At 45.1% G+C, this 26474-nt stretch overlaps 1 protein-coding gene across 8 annotated transcripts in view; it reads left to right on the top strand.

The window, feature by feature from the left end:
• TRAF5 (TNF receptor associated factor 5) overlaps positions 1 to 26474 on the top strand; it is a 42565-nt gene that overhangs the window by 13463 nt on the left and 2628 nt on the right. For 4 of the 8 annotated variants that reach the window (XM_036234488.1, XM_036234485.1, XM_016166503.2 and 1 more), the window contains exons 2-10: positions 11418 to 11636; positions 12639 to 12696; positions 14661 to 14762; positions 17081 to 17245; positions 17938 to 18015; positions 18326 to 18400; positions 19999 to 20091; positions 23713 to 23853; positions 25221 to 25389. In XM_036234488.1, coding sequence (XP_036090381.1) covers positions 11419 to 11636; positions 12639 to 12696; positions 14661 to 14762; positions 17081 to 17245; positions 17938 to 18015; positions 18326 to 18400; positions 19999 to 20091; positions 23713 to 23853; positions 25221 to 25389 — 1099 coding nt within the window. In that variant the 5' untranslated portion in view covers position 11418. Of the gene's footprint in view, positions 1 to 3507; positions 3594 to 3639; positions 5651 to 11417; positions 11637 to 12638; positions 12697 to 14660; positions 14763 to 17080; positions 17246 to 17937; positions 18016 to 18325; positions 18401 to 19998; positions 20092 to 23712; positions 23854 to 25220; positions 25390 to 26474 lie in introns of those variants that run through there. The other 4 variants (XM_036234483.1, XM_036234489.1, XM_036234487.1 and 1 more) reach the window with 4 other exon arrangements.

Raw genomic sequence — 26474 nt, forward strand, 5'->3', positions numbered from 1 at the left:
GGAATTAGTGAGTAACTGAATGAATAAATGTTCAGTGGGAGAGAGTCCAGTATAACCATGAATTCAAAATAATGCATTGGGTGAAGTGAGAAAGAAAAAGCATTTACAGGATAAAATAGAGAAATGAGAAAAATGGCGACAGAAAGGCAGCTCTGGGTCGAGGAAGAGCAGGTACCTCAGCTAAGGTCCCAGATGAGGGTGAGCAGCCTGTGTTGGGGGGTGGCATCTGGAAAAAACATGGAAAGTCGTGTAGCTTCCGCATACAGGTGAAGGTGACTCAGCAATGCACTGTGCCCACCCACAGGGTTACAGCTGTGGGGGAGGGGAGACTGGGGGGACCTGGGGGGGTGGGCGGCGCACAGAACTCTGCTCTGTGATCAGACCACATCTAGTCATTGCTTTCACTCCCGGCCCCAGTCCAGGGGGGTAAGGGTGGGAATTTGGGGTACAGAAAAAACAAAGTCCATTTGTAGCAAACAGGTGCGTGAGGAAACACAGGACGGCCTGGAAAGAACATTGGAAGGAAATGGGAATATTTGACCTTGGTCTGCAGGGGGCCGAGGCAGTTGTCTTCTCACTCGAAGGGGTGTCTTCAGGGACAGGGACAGGCTTTCTCCCGGTGGTGCCGAACAACTCCCGACTTCCCTCCCTTTGCGCTTGCTTTCTCTTTCTGGGTGAACAGAGCCACCCACCTCTGCCGAGGCGTCGGGGCCCAAATCCCAGAGCCAGCCTCGACTCCTCCCCACCTCGAGGCCTCATTTCAGTCACCGAGTCCTCGTGATTCTACTGTGAAAATGTGTCCCAAACTCCCCCAGCTTGCTGCATGACCCCGCTGCCACCGTAGTCCAGGCTCATGCCATCTCTCCCTGACCACTGCAGCATCTCCACCAGGATGGACATCGGCCTCCTAACTGCCCGCTGCCCCTGGCCCCCCACAGTCCATTCTCATTCAGCGTCCAGAATGGTCTCTTTAGATTGCAAAGCAGACGGCGTCATTGGCTCCTTATAGCGCCCGCGCTGCTTCCCATCGCTCTACGCTTAGAATAAACGCAGACTCCTTCCCACGGGCCCCAGACCCCTGCGGCCTGGCTCCTGCCCTGTCTCCTACCGTCCCAGCTCTTGTCCCTGACACTTAGCCCACAGAAACCTTCCGTTCCTCAAACACAGCAAGCCCTTTCCCAGAACCGATTGTTGACCTCCCTGTCCGCTCTGCCTGGAACATCCTTCCTGCCACTCCTCGAACTTGCTCCTTCTCATCCTTCCGGTAGCTGTTCAAGTGTCACCTCCTCCATGAAGCCTTCCAGTCTACAGCGGCTGCCCTTGTTTCTCCAGCTCAACATCCTATATGTTGTTTTCAAATAACTTATCACCGTCTGTAATTACCTCTTTTGTTACTCCCTTGTCTCCTCCACTGGGTCGTGAGCCCCAGAGGCGGGCTCGGACCGCCTCTGTCTCGTTCTTCCCTAGAGCCTGGTCCTGTGCCTGGCATACAAGGCGGCCAGGTTATTCTCAGAGTGGGGGATGTTGATGGAGGGGTGCTGGGGCAAATGCTTAAAAATAATAATGATAATAATAATAATACTAGCCCTCATAGCATTTACTGTGTGCCACCGTTACAAGCTCTTCATGCATTGGGTGGGGGCGGGGATCAGCAAACTTTTTCTGTAGAGAACCAGTGAATACACAGTTTAGGCTTCATAGGCCATATGGTCTGTGGTAGCCCTGACTCAGCTCTGCCGTGGTAGGTGCAAAAAAACAACCCTAGATGATTTGTAAACAAATGAGCGTGGCTGTGTTCTGATAAAACTTTATTTACAAAAACAAGTGGCAGACCGGACAACCCTCAACGTATAGTATTAACTTATTTAATCTTCAAAAATTCTGTATGGTAACTACTATTTATTATCATTGTCATTGTCACCATTTTACAGATGAAGAAACTGTGAAATGGTGACAGCGATGGAGAGACTAAGTGGCTGTTTAGCACTAGAACCAGGGTTTGAGCCCAGGCGGGTCTGCTCCAGAGTCCATGCTGGTAACCACCACACCACACAGCTCTTGGCCGACCTCGGAGAGGCAGGGAGAAACCCCAGTTCCTCCTTCTCCCCTAAGGACTTCCACTGCTTCCTGGCCCTAGCCCCTCTCCGAGTTTCCTCCTTTGAAAAATGGGGACGATAACGATACTACATCCATCATGTGGGTGCTGTCAGGATATGCAGATTAGCTAGCTCTGAGCCCGGAGGACACAGCCTCGTCGCTGAGATCCTGACCCGTGTGCAGAGCCAGCCTCAGGCTCCATTCACATCTTTGCCTGTCTTCCCCCGGCTCTCCTAAGTTGTTTTCATGGCCCTGCTTCCAACAGCCCTTTTCCACTGAAGCCTCATATTAGTCCTAAATTTCCCTTCTTATTTATCGAACATCGATTGAGTTCTGTGTGCCAGGCAGAGGGCTCGCTCCGAGGATCCAGGGACTAATGAGGGCAGCCCTTCCCTTGAGGAACTCGCTGAGCTCACCTCAGATGGCGCTGGGGACTGTGACAGAGCTGGAGCTGAGGGCAGGGCTGAGAGTGCTGAAGCCGAAGCTCCCCGAAGAGGAAGAAGCTCCTGTGTGGAAGGATGAGTAGTGTTATTTATTTTTTTCCTCTTGGTCTAAGTTCTGAGAGCAAACCTAAAAGGTCTGTAGCCTCACTTGGAGCCAGGTGGACTCTGGATGGTTCTGAGCAGGAAAGAGCTCCAGTCGAGGCTCCCCGACCAGGGAGACTGACATGAAGGCAGGGCCCAGGAGCCGGGTGAGGAAGCCCTTTAGTCCTTGAACCCCCTTCTCTGGACCAACGGTGTTTTATTATTACACTCCCAGGGAATGAGGAACCAGAGGTTTTCTGACAGCTTGGAGAGAAAGCACACTTCTCTTCAAAGGAATTGAAAAATTGTAGCCACTTCGCTCTGTCCAGTGTCCGAGAAAACCCTCTTCTGTGAAAGTATAAGGAAAAGGAAAGAACACACGCCTTGCTTCTGCCTCCGAGACACGCAGCCGGCCGCTCCGTGGGCAGCACAGGGGGCCGGCCAGCTGTTGTCACGTTTCCTCCGGCTTTCGTGGTGTCGCCTGGTTCCCACATGGTCTCCCCACCACGTTAGGCTTGATGGAAAATATCCTCATCACTTCCCCATTTCTCCAAGGCCCTTCCTCATTGTCTCACCTGCGTGGTTAAAGGTTAATGAAAATAAAACCAGTTTCTCCCAGAGGCCCCACAGCGACTGCGTCGTGGTGGTTGGGTTAGGCCGTGGGAGCAGCGGAGGTCAGGGGTTGGAGCCGCGGCCCAGCTGTTGTGTCGAGGGGGTTATTTCTCCAGAGGAAAGACCCGGCCTTGCAGCTTCGAGCCCGTCTCAGCTCCCCCTCCTGTCATGGGGATAATGCACAAGATAAAGTGCTTTTCTTCTTCTTCCTCTTCTGCTGCCTACGCCGCCTAGTCTCTTTTTTTTTTTTTTTTTTTTTTTAATTTCTTGGTAGTAACTGCTCTTCCTGGAAGAGCAGAATCTCAGAATTCAAGGGCCAGAGGCAACGTCGAGGGAGGGAACGACCCGTCCTTCGAGCAGGTGAGTGGCTGGTACCCGAGCAGGGCTGTTCTCTTTTTGATGTTGCCCAAGGCAAGAGTCTCCGTGGGTCACTGCGCCTTGGGATTTGACGTTAGCTTTGCCTAAGTGCTAACCACAATATCTCCTTCTTTAATGGAAGCCCAGAACCCTTCGCTGGGTCTCGGGTGGGTTTGGGGAATAACGTATTTGCACCCGGCCGTATTAGTGCATTGCGCGTTAGAGAGTCGTCTCCTTGCGCTCCTAGCAAGGCCCGAGCAGAGCCGAGAGGGCAGTTGGCTTCCGGCAGCCTGTCCTCTGACGGGCAGCTTCGCTGGGCAGTGCTGTGTTGTTGCCCCTTAGTTGCCCATGGCTCAAGAACCATCCTGGGGCACCTGGCCAGCCTTTGTGCCCCCACCTCGTCACCTGGGCCCTGTGCGTTTCCCCTCCCAGAGCAAGCCGTCTCTCTGGCCTCTGCATCTCAGTGCCCTTCCCCGCAGAGGAGGCTGGGGAGAGGCTGGAGGCCTCTCCACCGTACGCGGACGCCTCCCAGGCACCGCCACACGTCACCACAGCCCCTGGACCCAGTCGTGAGCAGTGGGGATCTCAGGCCTAGTGATGAGGGGGAAGCAGCGCCGATTAAATCCCAAACAGGGTGTCACATAAGGGCTGTGCTGTAGCAGTGCGTGTGGGTGGATGGACCAGACAGCAGCCTTCAGTCCTGGCTTCGAGGAGTTTTCCTGATGCTGTCTCCTGGATGTCTTATGGATCTTATTTTCTTGACATAGTTCTAAACCTATTATGTCAAATATGGTAGTCACAAAAATAACTACCAAATTACTCATAAAGTGAAAAAAAAATTATGCCCTTGGCAGTTTTAAAAATAATCATTGACACCACGAAGGAAACGTGGCCATTCCTAGGAATCATGTAGTTTTTTCAGGAAGAAATGTTAGATGTCGCCCCCGTTCAAGACTCCCTGAGGCCCCCCAGCTGGATATGTCTCCTGCCCACACCCTTTGCCTCCTCTGCCGCTGTCCCTCATCCTCTCCCATCACCTACCCAGTCTTCACCCTCCACTGTCCTCTCCCTCAGCCCCTCCATCGGAGACATTTCTAAATCTATGCATTTTGCCTCAGAAACGCCTCACACTCATGGCCTCTCCTGGCCACCGCCTTAGATGGAGCTGCCGTCATCGTCCTCCTTTGGTCTGTTGTGGTAGCCTCTTCCCCTGAACCCCCTGTGTGGACCTGTCCTCTGTTTGTTCATCATCCCTGAAAAGATCAAAACCACGGGGCGGAGCTTGCAGTGCCCCGGCTGTGGGGACCACTGTGGCTACGTTCAGGGCTCTTCGGCATGAGCCCCGCCCATCCACACTCGCATCTCAGAGAACCTTTAAGGTAGTTCCCACGGGGAATTTAGTTACACAGGAAACAGCTGAACAGTGATGGCAAAGCTAGGAAGCCAAGTAGAGACTCAGAGTGAGGCAACTCCAAGATGAGTCAGAGCCCACCCCCTTCAGAGCTGAGGGGACAAAGGGAGGGGATGGTGTCCCCAGAGCTTAGAAGCTGGGACCACACTGGGCTGTCTGGTGGGAACTTGTGCTCAGAGAGAGGGGCCATCTGGTGGTGATTAGGGGACCTAGTCACTGTTGGGGTGCTGCCCAACAATAGAGATGGGGGAGAAATATCCTGGCTTCTCCCTTCTTCCCTCCCTTCAGTCTCCTGACAGTACCTCTCATGAGCAGAATCCAGCTAGAAGCCAGGGAGCCCAGGAAACAGTTCGTGGGGTCAGCCTTCACCCCACTCATGGTGTAGACCAAGGCAGAAGAAAAGCAGACAGGCACATGGCTAGCATGTTCCCTGAATTCCACTTCAGCTGCAGTGAATTATTAACCGTTTCAGGACTTTTATGATACCCTCTGGGAAATTCTTTTATCACCATCTAGAAAATGCCTCTGCCTTCTTCAAGACCAGCCGAGATGTTGTCTTCTCTGTGAAAGGAACAGACACCTCAGGATGTGTTAGCTACACCTCATCTGGGCTCCAACATCTGGGTTCTTTGTGAAATCTCTCTTTAAGGTACCATCACTAGTAACTTTGTTCAACTTGGAGACCCTCAAGGACAAACGGGGTGTCACAGGTCTCTGCGTTCTCTGTACCCAATCCAGGACATGTACGCACTGAATCCATGCACGGATGTACAAGCCAGGGGATTGTCAGGGTGTCTTGCCCGAGGTTTTATAGGTGGCGAGAGACAGAGAGGAATTAAGCTTAGGTCTCTGGCCTTGTGCCATTTCTACTCTGGGATTTGGTTCAAAATCACCAGAACTTTTAGAATTAAAACTCGAAAACCTTGGAGACCCAGATCCCGGTCTTCTCTCCTAACAAAGTATAACATAATATATAAAAACACTCCCAAGTTTTCAAGATTGTCATTAACCTAAACAAAATGCTGGGGGTTGTGGACAGACCGACAAGGACCCACCTTTCTGTGTTAAACCTGAGACCGAATTCTGCTAGATATGTGTCCTTTTTATTTTGACCAAAAGCCAAACTCACACTGCTTCAGAATACTTATTATGTGTTCCTCAAAAATGAATCCAGAGGAACATATAAGTAAAGAATTTCAACCATGACATCCATAAGCTTTCCTTTGGGGTTCCCAGAAAATTCTCAGGGAAAAGATGCATCGAAGTATGATGCCGAAAAAAATGATGTTTAAAGGAAAACCAAGAAGAGATCTTGGGAGCAGATGAGATGTGCTTCTCCCAGGTCTGTTTGGTTCGAGTTAATAATTCCTCAGCAGGAGGACCACGGCGTGCACCCCTCCAGCGACAGGCGTGGGCGTTGTTAACTGCGCCGAGGAGATTCACAAGTTCTGCCAGTCCTCACGACAGCTTGCTTTTTGATTTGCAAGCACTGAACACTTGTGCTGTTCCTATTACATAAGCTATTATACCCAAAGGGGAAATGGAACTCTTGTGCATTTCCACTAAATAACTGCCTGGGAATGACAGGGTACCAGCCGCAAATGTTGAATTAATTAGAGAAATGTATTTGTGAGACAAAGAAATGTCAGTCCTTACAGTTCTATTATTGGCGCTCTTTTATGTCAGTGAGCAAAGTGAATCGATTCCATTTTTGGAGCTGGGTCGTAGGCCTGAAGAATTTCAGAGGGAAGGGACAGACCCTGCACAGCTCAGTTTATACACGAAACGCGGCCCCGAAGCACCTAAAGTCCATATTGTATAGCAGAACAAAAATGCTGACTTTTTAAATGTCTAATGAGATAAAAACAAACACTGGGCAAGACAGCAGATGAGAGCGTGAGCAAGGTCGGCGGATGACAGGTGTGCTGACCAGGGCCGGGCAAGACACGCAGTGGAAGGGAGAGGGAGGATGGGCGTCTGGTCCTGGGGACTCGGCTGGCCATTCAGCAGGAGCAGGAGACTGTCCGTGAGGGTCACACAAACACTGACAAGACCCACGCCCACCGGCAGCCTGATAGAGCAGTGGTTCTCAAAAGTGCACGTCAGGGCCGCAGGACACCCGGGCAGCTTGGACGGGGAGGGCTCCTGCTTAGCTCAGGTGTGTTCAGGTGCAGAAAGTGGCAGGTTTTACAAACGGGCTTTTCCCCCAGGAAAGCAGGTTGTTAAACATTTACCGCCAACCCACTGCCTGGGGCTCCCTGAGGCCCTTTCAGGGGATCTGCATGGGTAAAGTGACCTTCATAATAGTACTAAGGTGTCACTCGCCATGTTTGCCCTCCTTCTTTCATGAATATACAGTGTTTAGCAGAAGCTACATGATGGTGATACTGTAACAGCATCCTTTATGCGATACAAAGTCCATACGTGGTTTACGTTAATATTCATTCCTGCATTCTATGGTCTTGGACAAATGTATAATGACATGTATCTGTCATTATGGCATCCTACAGAGTAGTTTCACTGCCCTAAAAATCCTCCATGATCCACCTGTTCACTTCTCCTACCCTTCCTCCTACCTGTCAACCACTAATCTTTTTACTGCCTCCACAGTTTTGCCTTTTCCAAAATGCCATCTAGTTGGCATAATACAATATACAACCTTTTCAGATTGGCTTCTTTCATTTAGTAATGTGCATTTAAGGTTCCTCCATGTCTTTTCATGGCTTGATAGCTCATTTCTTTTTAGCACAGAATAGTATTCCATTGTCTGGATGTACCGCGGTTTATCCATTCATCTGTTGGAGGACATCTTGATTGCTTCTAAGTTTTAGCAATTATGAATAAAGCTCCAGTGAACGTTCATGTGCAGAGTTGAATGTGGCCATAACATTTCCAGTTCTCTTGGGTAGATACCAAGGAGTGAAATTGCTGAATCAGATGGTAAGAGTATGTTTGGCTTTGTAAGAAACTGCCCAATTGTCTTCCTAAGTGTTACATTCCTACCAGCAACACCTAAGAATACCTGTTGCTCCCCATCTTCACCGGTAGTTGATGTTGTCAGTGTTCTGGATTTGGGCCCTTCTAATAAATATATAGTGAGACCTCATTATTGTTTTAATTTGCATTTCTCTCATGCCATCTGATGTGGAGCACGTTTTCATGTGCTTATCTGCCATCTGTATATCTTCTTTGGTGAGACGTGTGTTGGCTAATAGTCCTTTATCAGATGTATAGCTTGCAAAAATTTTCTCTCCATCTGTGATGTAGCTTTTCATTCTCTTGGCAATATCTTTCACAGGGCAGAAATTTTTAATGAAGCCCAGCTTATCAACGCTTTCTTCCATAGATTGTGCTTTTACTGTTTTATCTAAAAGTCATTGCCAAACCAAAGGTTAATCTAGATTTTCTCCTGTGTTATTTTCTAAGAGTTTCATAGTTTTGTGTTTTACATTTAGGTCTATGATCCATTTTGAGTTAATTTTTGTGAAGGGAGTAAAGTCTGTGTCTAGGTCCATTTTTTTGGCATGTTGATTCAGTTGTTCCAACACCGTTTGTGAAAATACTATCTTTGCTCTATCGTATTTCCTTTGCTCCTTTGTCAAAGACCGATTGACTGTACTTATGTGGTCTCTCTTCTATCCCATCGATCTACTTGTCTGCTCTTTCACCAATACCATATACTGTCTTAATTATTACAGCTTTCTAGTAAGTCTTAAAGTCAGGTAGTATCAATCCTCCAATTTTGTTCTGCTCCTTCAAAATTTGTTGGCTCTTCTGGGTCCTTAGATCCTCAATTTTTAAGAATCTAAAGGGGGTTTCTGAGACCAAAAAGTTTGAGAACCATTGTAGGGAAAGATGGACAGGCACACAGATCAGTGCATTTAGCTCTTATGCTAGGAAAGAGGGTAGCATAACAGTGAAAGAGAGCCAAGTTTCGTACATCCTGCTGCTCTGGGGGCCGACCCAGCTCGTTGCTTTAGGGTATATCCTTGAATCCAAATTTAGTTGCCTTGTAACACAGACGTGAACCTGGTCTCAAGAGCGAATCCTAGAGAGGCATAGGACGTGGATTGTCAACCTCCTTTGGGACTGGAGAACGCAGAGCAGATGAGGGCAGTTTGGCATTGGTCTTCCACGTCTCTGAGAGAAAGGCAGGTGTTGGTTATTAGGATTGTGTGTGTAACTCAAGTGCCATGCCTCTTAGTCTGCATAACTCAAACTTGTTAAATCTCAAGCGTAAACCATTTTACAAGGGGGACGATTACATCTTGTACTGCTCACCTACCACCCTTGAAGTTCTGCAGGAAACACATGCAGAGAGGAAAAGGTGGGGCTTTGGGCTCAAACCCAAGGACAAAAGAGAAAAAAAAATCCCCTTATCTGCTGGACTCCTCCAGAGAGAAAGCTTTATTTGCTAAAGGAAGCCAGTTGCTTTCTGTGCTCCGGTCACCCAGGCCACACCCCAGACTCAGACCACTGCAGCAGTGAGAGAGGCCAGCTACTGACTTGAGGAAAGCTGGGGTTTGAATGGGGCCACCTACGAGGTCAAGTGCACAGCTGCTCCTGGGCACAGTTGACCTCGTCAGCTGCAGGAGAATCATGAGGGAACCCAAGAGCAAGCCAAAGTAATCAATCAAGCCTGAAGCCAAGCTTTCCCGTACCCCAGTGTGGAAAGACATCACCCCCAGGGACCACCCCAGAGGGCCTCCCATCCGTTAGCCATTTGCCGGACACCTCCCCAGGCACCGCTGCTGGCACTGTGCCAAATATAGCAATTCCTACTGGGGAGGCAGGGCTGCTGCCAGCCTGGGAACCTCTGGGGGGGGGTGGTTCAAAGGGTCCCTAAAGGTTCACACTTAAGGTGTGTATGCTCTTTTACAGGGAGAAGGTCTAGAGCTTTCATCCAATTTTCGAAGGCAGGGGAAGTCCTTGCTCAAAAATCATTCAGGGTCACTGTGTTAGAGGCCGATGGTCATTACAGTTGCTCTGTTGAGGGTTTTTCAAAGTCCATTTAATCACATCAATTCAACAGGTAGCTAAGTTGTTCTCCACGCCTGGCTCAGTGCTCAGGGCTGGAGAGGCAACAGTGAGCAAGACCAGATGCGATCTGTGTGTGGCTGAGGAACAGAGATAAAAATCAAATAATCTCACAAACACAGGTCCACTTTCCAATCAAATGTTGCTCTGGAGGAAGCAAATCTGGTCCCGTGATAGATATAACAGTGGATATTGAGTTTCCATTTTTCTGCATTTATTTTTGAATACGTAATACATTCATGTTCAAAAATTCAAAAGGATTATAGAGTGAAACCCCCCTCCCCCACCCGCCTTTATCCCCTAGCCCCTCCCTGGAGGCCATACATGTTCTCCAGGCTGATGGGTAGGCCTCCTGCTGCTAGACCAGGGGAGAAGAGCAAGCTTGCAATGAAATCTGAAGCATGAATGCAAGTTAACTAAGTGAAGGGGACTAGAAGGGGGTAGGGGAAGCACTCTAGACAGAGGCAACAGCTTGTGCAAAGGCCCTGTGGCAGGAGACAGCATGGCGTATTAGAAGAACTGAAAGAAAGCCTGTGTGGCTGGAATGCAGGAAGCAAGGGGCAGCGGACAGGTCCAGGAAGCTGCTGGGTGGGGAAGATGCGGTCTTGTTGTCTGCTCAGCGTTATGGACTTTTCCCTGGGAAATCACAGAACGATGAGAGGAGGTAACCGTCAATCATACTTGCATCTTGGAAATATCACCCTAGCTATTGTGTGGAGAATGGATTAGAGGGGAACAGATTTAATGGGCCCTTATTTAGTTCATGCGAGAAATGATGTGGGTTAATAGTAGCGCTTTATCTACATACAGCAGGTCCTCAAATAACTTTTGTTCAATGTCATTTCGTTATAACGTTGATGGAATGCTGTAGGAATTTAACTCTTGTTTGTATCGGTCTGTGGTAAAATTGGTTTTATTATGCATCATTTTGCGCTGTTCCAAGAACCTAGCAACAATGTTAGATGAGAACTTGGCCGCTAACCTCAAGAAATGTATCGGTGTGCAAGGTTCTTGCTTCTGAAAACGTTAACAAAACATTTGTTTCAATTTTCTCAATTGAGCAGAAGAAAATCCATAACGAACCTTTGCTGGCTATATTTTGTCCAAACATATGGCCTGGATAACATCCTGTAAAAAGGTTGATGGACAAAGGGCCAAAGTCTCAGAGAATCTTGCTAGAAGTCACCTGATCCAGCCTCCCCTGAGCTCCCAAAGGTCTCCCTGCTGCAGGAGCCCCCTAGTGACAGGAAGTTGTTACTGCTGTTACAGGGTCAACAGAGTGACCTTGTGGGTGGTATTTAATAATTGAAACACTCGGTGGCTGTAGTTGTTTTGGTATTTGCGCACTTAATTTTCTTTCTGTTCTCCTGACCCCCTAGAATGGCTTATTCTGAGGAGCAAGGAGGTATGCCCTGTGGTTTCATCCGCCAGAATTCCAGCAACTCCGTTTCTTTGGACTTCGAGCCCAACACAGAGTACCGGTTTGTGGAGCAATTAGAAGAGCGCTACAAATGTGCCTTCTGTCACTCGGTGCTTCACAACCCCCACCAGACGGGGTGTGGGCACCGCTTCTGCCAGGACTGCATTCTGTCTCTGAGGTGAGTGGGCAGGGTGTGCAGCTCGGGCTCTCACAGGCCAAAACCAGCCGGAGGTGTCCTGGGATCTGAATGTCATCTGTGGCCACTCAGCTGTAATGGCCGTGAGGGGATGGGGGTGGCCCAGGGCCCTTCTGTGAGAGTGCGAGGAGTCATCCTCATTTCATGCCCCTCACTTAACCGATGTTCACGTTTTCTTGAAATTCAGACCACACCCGTCCTGCATGTGAGGGCGAACCCAGAAGCGTAGTGTGTGTTGGGAAGGACCCATATCTGCCGAGGGTCTTTGCCGTGGTGGCACCGACCTTGCCTTGCCTCAAGGCAGAGGCGGTGTTGCAACCCCAGGAAGAGACCTTGCTGCCATGGATGTCGTCCACTCCCGGGCAGCTATAAAACTTAGGTCATGCCCTGTTGAGGGAGGAGACCAGGGGAGACATGAGAACAGGTGTTTGGAGCTTATAAGGAGCAGTAAGGAAGATGAGTTTGATTGCATCCATTAGCTTGGAAAGAGGATTATTACAGCACATTCTCATTCATTCGTGGGTTTATTCATTCAGCACCTGTGCGTTCCAGGCATCTTGCCAAACTAAGTTCTGTTGTCCAGAAGTGAAAAGCTAGAGGTCCAGCATGGAACAGGAGCCAGTCTCTGCCTTCTAGAATGTTCCAGTCTAGAGAAGGAGATGGATTGTGGTACAGTGTGATAAGCTAAGGACTCCTGTGGGAGAACTGGCAGAGGGCATTTAACTGTGTCTGGGGGACTCAGTATTTGACTTGCATCCTGGAGGATGAGTGGGGGTTTTTCAGGTAGACAGGAGAGGTGCTGAAATTGGGGTGTGGGGACAGCTTTCTGCGGGGAGGGAACAGCATGAGCAAAGACAGGGCCCGGCCTCCTGGGGGGGTGGTGTGGTTCAGAGGATGGAGCATGGCTGGAGTGCTCGGGCTGCTCTTGGACGAGCCATTGAGATCAACTCTTAATTCTGGCTCTATTTTTACTTTTCTCTCCAGAGAATTAAATGCAGTGCCACTTTGCCCTGTAGATAAGGAAGTTATCAAATCTCAGGAGGTAAGAAAATCAGTGCTTTGGTTTAGCAGCTCTGGGTGATGGAGAAGCCAGTGTCCTGACTGGGCATGGAGATCGGAGCAGCAGAGTTGGGGGATGGGGGGGGCGTCCATACTTCTCTGCTGAGGGGTCAAGTCAGACCTCACTCCTTCCACTGTTCCAGAGTCTCGTTTGGGTCTTTATTAACCCCCCATGTTTCTCCCCCTTCTTCCTCACCCACTTCTTGTGTTAGCTCCAGTTACATGAATGACTTGGAGAAATGGAACATCCTGTTTCCTGGAATTCTCTTTCTCCTCTGGTTAATCTCCGAAACTTCCTTTTTATTATTATTATTATTATTATTATTATTATGTCTAATAATAGCCTTGTTGAGATATAATTCAGATGCCATAAAATTTACTTTTAAAATGTACACATGTGTACGTAGGAGTGGAATTAGTGGGTCAAACGGTAACTCTGTGTTTAATATTCTAAGAAACTGCTAGACTATTTTCCAAAGGAGCCTGCACCATTTTACATTCCTATCAGCGTTGTATGAGGGTTCTGATTTCTCCTGATCCTTGCCAAAATTTGTTATTGTCCATCTTTTTTATTACAGCCTTCTTAGTAGATATTAAGAGGTATCTCGTGGTTTTGATTTGCATTTCTCTAATTATTAGTGATACTGAGCATGCTTGGTCATTCGTATACCGTCTCTGGAAAAATGCCTATTCAAGTCCCTTGCCTGTTTTTTAAGTGGATTATTTGTCTTGTATTGTTGAGTTATAAGAGTTCTTTGTATATTCTGGATATCAGATAATATGATTTGCAAATAGTTTTCTCCCATTCAGTCTTTTCATTTCCATGATGATGTCCTTCGAAGCACAAAAGTGTTTCATTTCGATGAAGTCTTATTTATCTTTTGTTCATTTGGTCGCTTGTTCTTTTAGTCTTGTGTCTAAGAAACCTTTACGTAACCCATGTTCATGAAGATTTCCTCCCTTAAAACTTCCTTTTAAGCTCAGTTTTCTTTTTTTAAAATTCCGATACAGGACATCCAAGCATCACCTCCTTCAGGAAGCAACCTGAGCACCTGTCTGATGTACACACTCCTCTCTATGCTCTCATGATGTGTTTCGCAAATGCCTAGCAGCGTATAGTGCTATGCTTGCGTCTGCCTCACCCACTAAGCCAGGGGTTGGCATACTACCACATGGGATTTGTTGGGACAAGTCCAGCCTGCCACCTGTTTTTCTATGACCTGCGAGCTAAGAATGGTCTTTATATTTTTAAATCATTGAAAGAAATCAAAAGAAGGGCACACGGAACTCTGTACTGTTTTTCCAACTACCCTTGAGTCTTAAACTAATAAATCAAAGTAAGCATAATGTTTTGTGACATGTGAAAATTATATGAAGTCCAGATTTCAGTGTTCACGAATGATGTTTTATTGGAACACGGCCATGCCCATTCATTCATTCAAGTATTGCGTACGGCAGAGTTGCATAGTTGCAATAGAGACCGTCGCAGCGTGGCCTGCAAAGCCAAAAATATTTACTGTCCGACCTTTTATAGAGAAAGTTTGCCAACCCCTGGTTTGTGCTGAAACAGCAAGCCAGCCCAGCTTCAGTGACACTACCTGATGACTAATACAAACCTTTCTGCTGGGACAGGAAGCTGAAAGCATTGCCTCAGTCACAGTCCCACCTCCCGACCTTTGAGCATGTGGGGTCAAGTTCACCACGAGATGCTCCTAGCTGCAGCCTGCTGCTCTAGGCATTGAATTACCTGGCTTGTATGTTTGGTGGCCTGTCAGAAGGATGTATCTGAGATAGCTTTTTCTTTTGTGGTGGTGAATCTAGTGTTTCCATTCCAACCATTGCCTGGAAGTTTCCGCTTGACTTTTGAGAAGACCAAATTAGTAATAGATTCATTCACGTTGCTCTAAAGCTTTGGAGTGTGTGAGACCTATCTTGTTTATCTTTTAGGTTTTTAAAGACAATTGCTGCAAAAGGGAAGTCCTGAATTTGTATGTATATTGCAAAAATGCTCCTGGATGTAATGCCAAGATTATTCTGGGACGATACCAGGTTGGTATTATGACAATATTGTGCCCTTGCCGTTTTTTCCAGTGACGTGTGTTGAACACCTTTTTGTGACAGTTACTGAGCTGAGCGTGGGGGAGGGGAGGCTCATTGGGTTGCTCTCAGAGATTTCCTGTCTAGTAACGTTACAGCGTAGCATGCCAAGGGCGAAGGTGTGAGCAAAGAGCTTCGTTCTGTCTGGAATGCACGGAGGACATGCTATGCGTGCTAGACATTAAATTGTGTGTTAGGGAAGTTGATCTAAAAAGTGAAGATATGAGACAATCTGGGCAAGAGGAACACGGAAGCAAGGAAATGTCATTTGGGGGAATGTGCAGGATTAGGGCCCCTAGGGTGGGGGCCGAGGTATGACTGCCCAGAAGCATTTGCAGGTGCTGGGATGGGTGTTTCACAGCTGCCATGGGCCCTGGCTGCTTAGGGTTTATGATCTAAGACAGATAACAGATCAGAACAGAAATTGCATGGAGTTTAAAGACGAAGCATTGGTATGAGATGCAAACAGATGAGGCGCAAGGGAAGTAAAGGGGAGTTGATTTCCTCTCAAATGAACTATCCTACCTGCTGGGGAAGCTTGTTAAATTCAAAGCTGGAAATGTGGCTCTGCCATGTCAAGCCCATATCAGGTTCGATGACACTATAAACGAGTAAGACTCAGGCATCTAAAGCTTCCAGGAAATCGTTTGGAGGCTGCTGGGATTTCACCCTCCTGTTTTGGAATGGATTTCAGGCAATTCAGTCTTTTCTCCATCCAACACCACCTCCAAAGCCCCAGGTGCTGGTTTTATAAATGTGCAAATGATTTGGTTGTTAATCCAGGGAGTTCTTTGGAGGTTCACAGAATTTTTTGTGTGTTTTCCTAGACAGTCCCTGGCCACTTACTTTGATAGTTGAGTCCTAGAGCAGGGCCTCTTTTCCAATTCGATTGTAGTTGTCACTAAGCCTGAAAAGGAAACGAGGCTCAAGTGGACCATTGATCACTAGTGGCCAGATCATCAGCCTCTAGAGGACAGTGGCTGGTTTCTTTTGTATTTCCCCTCGTTCTCTGTTCTCCCCACCCAAAGTGAAGGTATAGAATCTCTCAGATAACAAAATCTTGATTGAATGTTGACGATTTGGGTGAGAGTTGAGGAGTAGCAGCAATGAATTTTGGATAAGATGTGGATTTTAGTTGTCATCACTATTCGTTTCTTACTAGCAGAGGCAAAAGTAAACTGCTATACTTTTATTTATCTCCTATAGAAAACCTTTTTGTTCTTCCTTCAGAGAAGGGGTCAGCAAACTGTTTCTGTCAAGAGCCAGATAGTAAATATTTTAGGCTTTCATGCCATATAGCCACTGTCACACTACTCGGCTTTTCCATTTAAGAGGAAAAGCAGCCACAGACCGTATGTGAACAAATAGATATGTGGCTGTTCTCCAATAAAACTTTATTGACAAAAAACAAGCAGCAGGCCATGTTTGGCCGAAGGGCTTGTCAACCTGTTTTAAAGAAACAAGATCATTAGGATTTTGCTAACTTCTCAGCATCACAGTAACTTGCAGTAATCCAAAGATTTTATTAAAATATACCTGTTTTTATGAATCTCTAATGTGAAGACCACTGGAATGAACACTGTCCCTGTCATTATTCTCTGATATTCTGGTTAAAAACATCTGATTTTACAACACTGACATTTCCCAGCTTCTCTTGGGCCTGTGATCCTGTATTTTCTCCACCTTCTTCCCTTGACCACTTCTGAAACAGCTTCCTCTCCTTCCCTTTTATTCTTTTAACTCTTTCTCTTCCTTCATTTACTTAGGATATGCCCTCCTTGTCTTCCCTCTTTTCGCTTTGTCCCGGCTTTTACCGTCTGCTGCCTAGAGATTAGTACTTGGTGTTAGAAGTTGGGATGGAGTGTGCACAAAAGAAATAAAAAATATCCTTGAAGAACTGGTAAATTCATTGGCAAGCCTAAGCAAAACATTCAAGAACTAACTTGAGAACATGAGCACATTCCTAGGTAATCTAAAATCAACTCAGCGAAGTCCCTTCTTCCCCCGTCTTCCCCATCCTTCTGACTCCCACCAAGCAGGGTTGGCTCTCACAGCTTCTGTGCAAGCAGCCCTCGCCATGCCCCAGCCTCAGCAGAGGCAGGGGGTGGCCTCCACTGAGAGCCTGCAGGCCGAGGCCACCCTCCCGCCCGCCCTCACGGTCCTTTCTCCTGGATTCCCACAGTGTCCTCCCTCCCTTGCTAGGCCTCCCAGCCGCCTCCCTTTCTGCTGCCCTGGTCAGCGTCCCCCTGGCCTGTTGTTATCTGTTGCAGGACCACCTCCAGCAATGCTTATTTCAAGCCGTGCAGTGTTCTAATGAGAGCTGTCGGGAATTAGTCCTTCGGAAAGATCTGAAAGAGCATTTGAGGGAAGACTGCCAGTTTCGCGAGGAAAAATGCCTTTACTGCAAAAAGGATGTGGTAGTAAGCAATCTACAGGTAAAAAAAAAAAAAAGAAAAGAAAAGAAAAGGAATCATCTTGATGGGGCTAAATTCCACCTGAGTGGTCGCAGTGAATTGGATGGGATACCAGATCCACATATCTGGATTTCTTTTGTACAGAAAGAAATAGGTCTAAAGAATAACTATCTGAGAGAAGTTCTGCAAAAAAAACTAAAAACTTTCTTGTTGGTAAGACTCGATTTATTTATCATTGGCAAAAATATTGTTCGAGCTCCTGCTGAGTGAGAGTGTACAAGGAGTGATACTAGTCCTGGGTCATAAATTGGTAACGATACTGTCTGTCCTCAGGATGCTGTGCTCTAACTGGAGAGGCTGGGAGTGGGTGGGGCATGGGCGGGGGTATGGACAGGTGAAGGCAGGTGTAGGCAGAGAGCCCAGGTGCCTCTTACATGTGCTGAAGGAGCCATACTGATGATGTCCCGCTGTGAGTCCTATGCCCTCTGACCTTCTTTTGGAATAATTGGAAAACTGAATAGAATCGCATTCATTTATACCAAGAAAGTGGGCACCTATAATCCTTTCTGGGACTAGGAGATACCTTCCTGTAGAGGGCAACCCGCATAATAGGGATCCCCAAAGGGACGTGTGTATAAACACTCTGAGGCCGGACGAGGGAGCCCTAGGAAGCAAGGGGGGACTTTGTTTCGTCACACTATCTCTGTTTTCAGAATCATGAGGAAAACTTGTGTCCCGAGTACCCAGTGTCTTGTCCCAACAAGTGTTTGCAGATTATTTCAAGAACCGAGGTAATTTACATAAAATTTCTCTCAGTAGATTTTATGTAAGATAAAATTTTAGTAATCAAGATGGAGCGTATTTGATAAAAGCACATAGGCAGAAGCCCAAGGCTCACATGACACCCATGATAACCATGCCTCTGTCTTCCCTTTCCCCCGAGAACTCTTCGCGGTCCTCACCATAGTGCTCCCTCCACCAGGCCTTGGCATGGCTTCCTTCTGTTCCCGCCCTTCTTCCCAAGCCACCCTTGGCCCCCTGCTGGCTGCAGTTGGAGAATCAGTGATGAATTTCTGTAGCGTGATGCTGTCCATTTCGCAGGTCACTGAACACCTTGCTGTGTGTCCTGAAGCGGAACAAGACTGTCCCTTTAAGCACTACGGCTGTACTGTAAAGGTATGAAGTGCCCCTTTGTTTCTGCCTCTACATTGCACTGTACCGTTTATTAGGCGAGCTCCTTGTACTCAGATTCCATCCAAGATGCAAATGACACTCAGGAGAACTATAAGACTGGCGATTGTATTCATCAGGGTTCTCCAGAGAAACAGAACCAATAGAAGGTATATAACACATGTGATTATAAATACAAATGTTATATATATTGAGATAGAGATAGGTATAAATATAGAGAGAGGGATAGAGAGATAGATGTATATATATAGAGAGAGATTTTAAGGAATTTGCTTATGCGGTGGTAGGGGCTGGGAACTCTGAAATTTGCAGGCAAGGCCAGCAATCTGGATACTCAGGCTGGCATCAATCTATTGTAGTTGTGAGAAGAGCTCCTCCTTCAGAAAACCTCAGTCTTTGTTCTTAAGGCCTGAGCTGGTTGGATGAGCCATCCCCCCGTCCCCAATTATAGAGGATAACTTGTTTTACTTAAACTTGACTGATTTAAATATTAATCACATCTACAAAATACCTTCATAGAAACATCTAAATGAGTTTTGGCCAAACGACTGGGCACTGTAGCCTAGCCAGACTGATGTATAAAATTAACCATCACAGTGATTTTTTTCTAATTCTGACTCCACGGCCTCTACCAAGTTTTGGAAACTTCTAGAGTCACTCTTCCAGTAATTATGAATTTTGGTTTTATGGTATCCCTATCTATCCCCAAGGATTTTAAAACAAATTGAAGTCATGTTTTAAAATATATTATGTTACCTGTTAAATACCTTTAAAACTTTCAATATATAACATAAATTTTAAAAAATGAAAATAAAGTTTGATCTCTACCTCAGTCTTTTTTACAGATTCCAGATAGATCAAAATTTTAGCCATTAAAATATATAATGCTCTGTATTGTTTCACATTTTCTGTAAATTTAAAAGTACTCCAAAATAAAGTTTATTTAAAAAATTATAAATGTACTAGAAGAAAAGATGAGTGAATTATTTTATCCTTGAAATAAAAAAGGCCTTTCTTAGATGACAAACACAAAACCAGAAGCCACTTTTGATAAGTTTAACCATAAATATTTTAAATTTCTATATGATTTATAAAAATATCATAAAGTCAAATGGCAAACCACAAATTGAAGATATGTCTACATCATATGACCAGACAAAAAAGGGCCTATTTTTGTTAATATACAAAGAATTTTTACATGTAAATAGTTTATTCAATTTAATAGAAAAATAGGCAAAGGCATATATGAGCAGTTCCAGAAAAAATTCAATTGCCTGATAGTTATAAAAAAAAAGACACTCAACCTCACTTCTAATTAAATATAAATTATAACAAGAAATATAATTTGCACTATCAAATTGACAAAGATTAAAACAACTTATAATAGCCAACTTATTTGATGATGGTTTGGTTATATCTATGAAAATAAAAAATGAATCCACACATTGACCTTGCACTTCTGCAACCCACCTCGATATAAATAAGCAAAGTTGTTAAAGTTCCACTCTAGCAGAGAGTCCCACTGCAGCCCTCGATCTGGGAGCCTTTCAACAACCTGACTTGCTTTTCTCTTCATATCGGAGGATAAACGGGGGAAGCTGCTGCAGCATGAGCATTCAGCCTTGCGGGACCACATGCTTCTCGTTTTAGAAAAGAACTTCCAATTAGAAGAACAGGTAAATAAATATTCAAATATAAATGGAGGGAGCAGAATTGCTGGGATTTGCGATTGTTGGCATTCTTACATTCTCTCTTTCAGTGTAGGCTGACTCGTGGTAGATGTTTTTCTAAGAGGCCAGGAAGACGCATAGGATAGTACAACATTAGAAGTGGAAGGTGCCTTTGAGATTTTTTTGGGTCCATTCCCCTCATTCAACAGAGAAAGTAACTAAACTCAAAGAAATTTTGATGTGTTTGTAAATTGCAAGTTGCAGGATACAATCTCAGACCCATGCCCCCTGATTCTCAGTCTCGTGCTATTTGAGAGATGCCGCGCTGCCTCTCTACAGCCTATCCCCACACCTTTTGGTTAATATTACCCGGCACCTGGTAGGTGCCTAGTAGGAGTTTGATATTTCTAAATTAAATCAATATTACCATGAAACAATAGTTGACAGTCTGTTCTAGGCACTCTAGGTTTTATATATTTTGTCACTCTTGCATTTGAGAGGCTTTGCGATCTGATAAATGCCTATGTGTCTGTTTACTTCACTGAGTTGCTATTATCAAGTGCAATTATGTATGTAAATGCATGTCATGGTCCCTGGGGTATTCATAGTGGACCTCAATAAATGCTGATTCTATTGCATAATTATTATAAAAGTTAATTATTTTGGTAGAACATCTCAGAGGGTCCTACTTTTCAAGCCCGCCTAGGGAAGAAAACCGTTCATTTACAGAAAGGAAGTTGAATTTTCTACTGCAGATGAGTTTATGATGTCTGATTCCAGATTAACGTAGATGTGTGAGTTCCAGAGTCAGATTCTGGAGAAAATTAGAAAGACTGATTAAACTGTAACTTTGGTAGAAGGCATGCTGCCTAGTAGCCGTTCCCAAGTTCTTTCTGTATCGGTTGCTTTCTTTCCATCAATTCATTCAACAAATATCTCCCATATGTCAGGTACAGTGTTAGTTGCTAGGGACACTCAGGTAAGGAAGACGTAGCTTCTAACCTTGAAGAAGTCACAAAATTATAACCAGTTAAGTTGCTGTGCCTCACGGGACCTGCCACGAGGGTGCCCATGTCTGGATACAGAGGCTGTGTCAGTTACTCCAGGGGAGCTGGGAAAGGACATTCAAGCTACATCTCAAAGGAAGAGAAGGTCTGTCAGTTAAAATGTTATGGAAAGAGAACATTCCAGAAAGAGAAAGTTCATGCCAAGGCAGAGAAGCATGAGAGAGGCTGATGGTTTAAGGAAATGGGATTTGGGGATGGAGAGACCCCTGAGTGTAAGGCAAGGGTTGTGTAGATGGGTCTCTTTGATCCGGATTGCAGTAGCCTTCCGTGTAAGCTAACACGTTTTTGAACACTATACAATCGATTTTTTTTATTCACTCATATTCTGCCTTGTTTCAGAAAGGATTTAAAGGCCAAAAGTTTTAACTAATGTTGGTCAGTAATAGGGAGCTAATGGAGGCTTTTAAATTGGAAAATATTTGGCCAGTTAATCGTTTGCTTAGTTTTAAAAAGTAAGACAGCTGGCAGTAGCGTGGAAGATGGATAGAGGGAGGGAAGAGAATGAGGACAGCAGGACCAGGCGGAAGGATGTTGCAATAAACAAGACGGTGTTGTAGGAGAGGCAGGCAGGCGATCGATGGTGAGGACTCTGGCGCCAGACGCCTAGGTTCAAGGACTGGCTCCACACTAGCCAGATGAGTTTGGGCAAGCTACTTAACCTCTCTGTTCCCCAATTTCCTCATTTGTAAGATGGGGTTATGGTGAGGGTTAAGTGAGATAATATATTTAAGCTCTTAGCACTGTGCCCTGGCGCATAAGCATTTCGGTATTCACTTGGAGGCAAGATGCCGGAGGAGGTGGTGGTGAGGGTGCAGGATAAGCAAGGCTGCGTCCGTGGGAATGGAGGCAGGGCAGTGGGAAGCGCTCAGAGGCTGAGTGGCATGCCGTAAGCTCAGAAGACAGGGAGCGTGGTACTGTCATTAACTGAGATGGGCACTACGAGAATGGGAGGGAGCAGGTTAGAGGTGAGGGTCGGGAGAGGAGCGTTCGCGTCTGTCCAGGGAGCTGTCTGGTGTGTAGGTGAAAGCGAGCTCTCGGGCTCTGAACAGGGGATTCTGGCACCAGAGATCAGATGGCTGTCGTAGCCATGTGTGCTTTCATTCGTAAAACATGTATCAGATGCCCTCTGTGTGCCAGGCCCTATGCAAGGCTTTGGGAATAAAGAAATAAGCGAAATGTAGCAATTTAGTGGAGAAAAAAAGATGAAAGTAACAACAACAACAAAGCAATAAGAGTAGTAAGGGTCCATTTCACACTAGAGTGTGATCGAGGTGTCATGGAACCTAGGTGGCCTGGGTAGGTAGTCCTAGCAAGGAAATAGTTCTGAGAGAATGTGCTCTTTGAGTGGAGGCTTAGAAAGTAGGACTTTCTAGATGAAGGAGGAAGAGTCCGAGAGAGCAAGGCCTGATGGGAAATTGAAGTTGTGTAGTCTTTCTGGGCCGGGCGCATGTGGGATGTCAAGGGCATGAGGCTGAAAAGGTAGCCAGGGGCAGAGCCTACAGGGCTGTGTATGGTCTGTAAAAGGCCCCTGGAGATGGTCAAGTTGTGGTGGGGAGGAGGTATGGAGTATGAATGGGGGGGAAAACAAGACTAAAGAGAGGGAGAAGATGCATGCACTCATTCATTTAACAGATATTTTTCAAGTACCAACTGGTGCCGGGTGCCAGGCCAGTTGCTGGGGTTACAGTGGGCTGAGGGATCCATGCCAGTCCCGGCTCCCCCAGGGCTTCCCTGCTCGCACATGTGTGAGGGCTAGAGAGGACCAGATAGGAAGCCGTCGTAGCAGTCCAGGTGGGAAGTGACGAAGGCCGAAACGAGTGCTGAAACGGGACGAAATGAGAAATGGATGTAAGAGCTGTTTTGTTTTGCTGTGTGTTAGGAGTGAAAGCTGGCAAGGCTTGCTGATTGAGTGAATGCGAGGATGAGAGAAGAGTTGTCTAGGGTCACTCTTAGGTTTTTGGTAATTTTTCCCATGGAGATCACAAATTCTGAGAGGGTACCGTGTTCTGCCTACCACTTCTTAGCTGGATGCTGGGCGGATTACTTAAACTCTCTGCCTCTGTCTTCTCGTCTGTAGCATGGGACTGATATTTATACCCAACTCAAAGGGTTCTTTGAGGATAAAAGAGCTAATGAATATAAGGGTGTGATAGACATTCAGCAAATTTCAGCTATTACTGTTGAGACTATGCAGATAACATCTAATGCAGTATGGTGATCAGTACCCCGCGGTTGTTTGATAAGAGTATACAGAGTGAATGAAGAGAACCAGTTCAGTAAATTCGGTCAAGTGATGTCACTATCATTGGATGAACCGTCATTGTGGGTTAGGTATAGAAAAGGCTGATATGAAGTCTGTGGATCAGTTTTGTTTTTTTTTTCAAAGCACCTATAAATATTTTCCTAGAATTATAGAGAAATCTAGCTGTAAATGTTCTTTTAGAAATATAGTTTTTCTCGAAACACTTTCTTACCTGCAGCATTTTCCTAGAACTACACTTAGATTATTTGAATTTGTATGTATGCATTTAAATGACCTCATCCACATTCCTGTTATTAGATTTCTGACTTATATAAGAGCCTAGAACGGAAAGAAAGTAAAATCCAGGAGCTAGCAGAAACTGTAAAGAAATTCGAAAAGGAGTTCAAGCAGTTTGCACAGCTATTTGGCAAAAATGGAAGCTTTCTCTCAAATATCCAGGTGAGAAATGGCCTTTCTCTTCATAGTCAAGATTTAGCCTCCAATTGGCAATGAAGGTATTTCTTATAATTTTTTAAATGGAAATAATTTCAAAAGCACAGAAAAGCTGCAAGAATAAAACAGTGCAAAAAACAAAAACAAAAAAACACCTGTGTAGTCTCTACTCATACTGCCCCATTGTCAATATTTTGTCCTATTTGCTTTTTATTTAGTCTCTCTCTCAATATCTCTCTCTCCCCCTCCCTCCCCCCCTTCTCTCTCTCTCCCCCCACCCCTTCATTTTAGAATAGGCTGCATATATTAGGGCCCTTTACCCCTACATACTTCAGTATGTATTTTGTAAGAATAAAGATCTTCTTTTACATAACCCCAGTACATTTAGCAATGTCAGTAAATTTAACATGGTTACAATACTTTTATATAATTTATAGCAGTTAGAGTTTTACTTAATGTTGGGCCAATATTAGTCATTTGATTTCAGATTGAGAACATCTGTATAGTTTTGCATTTTCTACTCAACAAAGTTAAAACTATTAATTTCCTTGGGAAAAAATGTTTTAAACATCACTGAAATAGAGCAAAAATTATTTTTTAAACCACAAATGTTAAATAGCCATAAAAAAATTCCTAATGAATAATGTCTTTATTGTGATTATAAAATTTATAGTGAAAGAGATGTCAAGATTTCAAGACCTGTGGTATGAGCAATATTTTTTAAAATTTGAATTATCCCTGAAAACACAGGACACATAATTTCCGTACTTCGTCAGTATACGTGTGTGTACGTGCACGTACACACACATGTATTTAGAAAAAAAATACATCACGTTACTATCTCAATTCTGATCTTTATCTAACACAATCAGCGGAGTTGAGGCAGTGAAGGCAGGGGTGGAAGAGAAATATAGCCATAGTTTTATTTAATCTCTTCCATCTAAAGAGAGTGCCAACTGTAGTGCTCAGGCCAGAACAGGTGGGCTGACTTCCAGCTTATTCTCTGGTTTTTAGCAAAGCAGAAGCGAATCAAGAGAATGGCTTCTAAAAAGAGAAGGAAGTGATAAGGCAAGAGGAGAGACAACATGAGAATAGAGATACAAAGATAGGGTAGAGACCCAAGTGAAGAGAAACTGAGGGAGGAGTAAAAATCAGCTGAAGTTCAGAGATTTGGAACAGAGATTGGGGTAGGGAGGAGGAAGAGAGAGATAGAGGTGGTTAATCTCGCTGTAATCCTCACTGATTTTTCTGTTCTGGACTACGTAGTTTTCATTAAGTGATTAAATGTGAAATGTTTGTGTTGGAATTTTTAATCTCAATGAATTACTAAGATATTCATTCATTACGATATTAATATCCATTTTATACTGAAGGTTCTTGCCAGTCACATTGACAAGTCTGCCTGGCTAGAAGCTCAAGTACGTCAGTTATTACAAATGGCTAACCAGCAGCAAAATAAATTTGATCTGAGGACTTTGGTGGAAGCAGTTGATACAGTGAAGCAGAAAATTACCCTGCTAGAAAGCAACGATCAAAGATTAGGTATGTCTAATATTTTATATTTCTCTTTTGGTGACTCATTTGTCTGCAGAAAAATAAGCAAACACCTGGCCAAATGGAGAGTCGCAGCTTTCCAGGACAAAGAATGGTCGAATCTGGTATTTGTGAAACAGAATTCCGGCTAGTCAGGCAAAAACTATGAACAGCCCCATGAGCTAGGGCTTGAAGAGTCAAGGGGTAGGAAAGGGCCAGGAAATTCCAAGAACAGGGAGGGATGGTTTTTAAAGAGAGTGGAAAAGAATGAGAAAGTTAAGGGAGAGATGCAGCAGGAACGTCGTTTTAAACACAGGCATACCTCGGAGATATTGCGGGTTCAGTTCCAGACCACTGCAGTAAAGTAAATGTCACAATAGAACAAGTCACAGATTTTTTGGTTTCCCAGTGCATATGAAAGTTATGTTTATACTATACTGTAGTCTATTAAGTGTGCAATATCATTGCGTCTAAAAAAAAGTATGTACCTTAATTTTAAAAAGTCTTCAGATATAAAATAACTTTATTTTTATTTAATTTAAAAATAACTTTTTTTGCTAAGAAATGCCAACCATCCTCTGAGCCTTCAGTTCCAAAGAAAGTCTGTTCCATGGGTCTTTTTGCTGGTGAAAGGTCTTGCCCTGCTAAGATCAGAGACCACTGATCACAGATCACCATAACAAATAGAATGAAAAAGTTTGAAATATTGCGAGAATTACCAAAATGTGACACAGAGACACGAAGTGAGCAAGTGCTGCTGGAAAAAACGGCACCAATAGACTTGCTCAACACAGGGTCGTCACAACCTTCACTTTGTAAAGAACACAATGTGTGCAAAGCACTATAAAGAGAAATGCAATAAAGCAAGGTATGCCTGTACAGAAGAAACATTAAAGGGTTTGGCTGTTCAAAAGCATTCAGTTTGAAAACCGTGGAGACCACTAAGCTAACATATGCTAGTTGAATGTTCAGTGTGTCTTTACACTTGGGCAAACTTCATTTCAAAAGGACACATTTGGGGTTTCTTGGTGCCACTCTTGCCAAAACATGAGATTCACTGGGTTGATATTATTAATACAAATGATCCACTGGTG

The sequence above is a fragment of the Rousettus aegyptiacus genome, unplaced genomic scaffold (assembly GCF_014176215.1).
Source record: "Rousettus aegyptiacus isolate mRouAeg1 unplaced genomic scaffold, mRouAeg1.p scaffold_m13_p_17, whole genome shotgun sequence".
Classification (NCBI taxonomy): domain Eukaryota; kingdom Metazoa; phylum Chordata; class Mammalia; order Chiroptera; family Pteropodidae; genus Rousettus; species Rousettus aegyptiacus.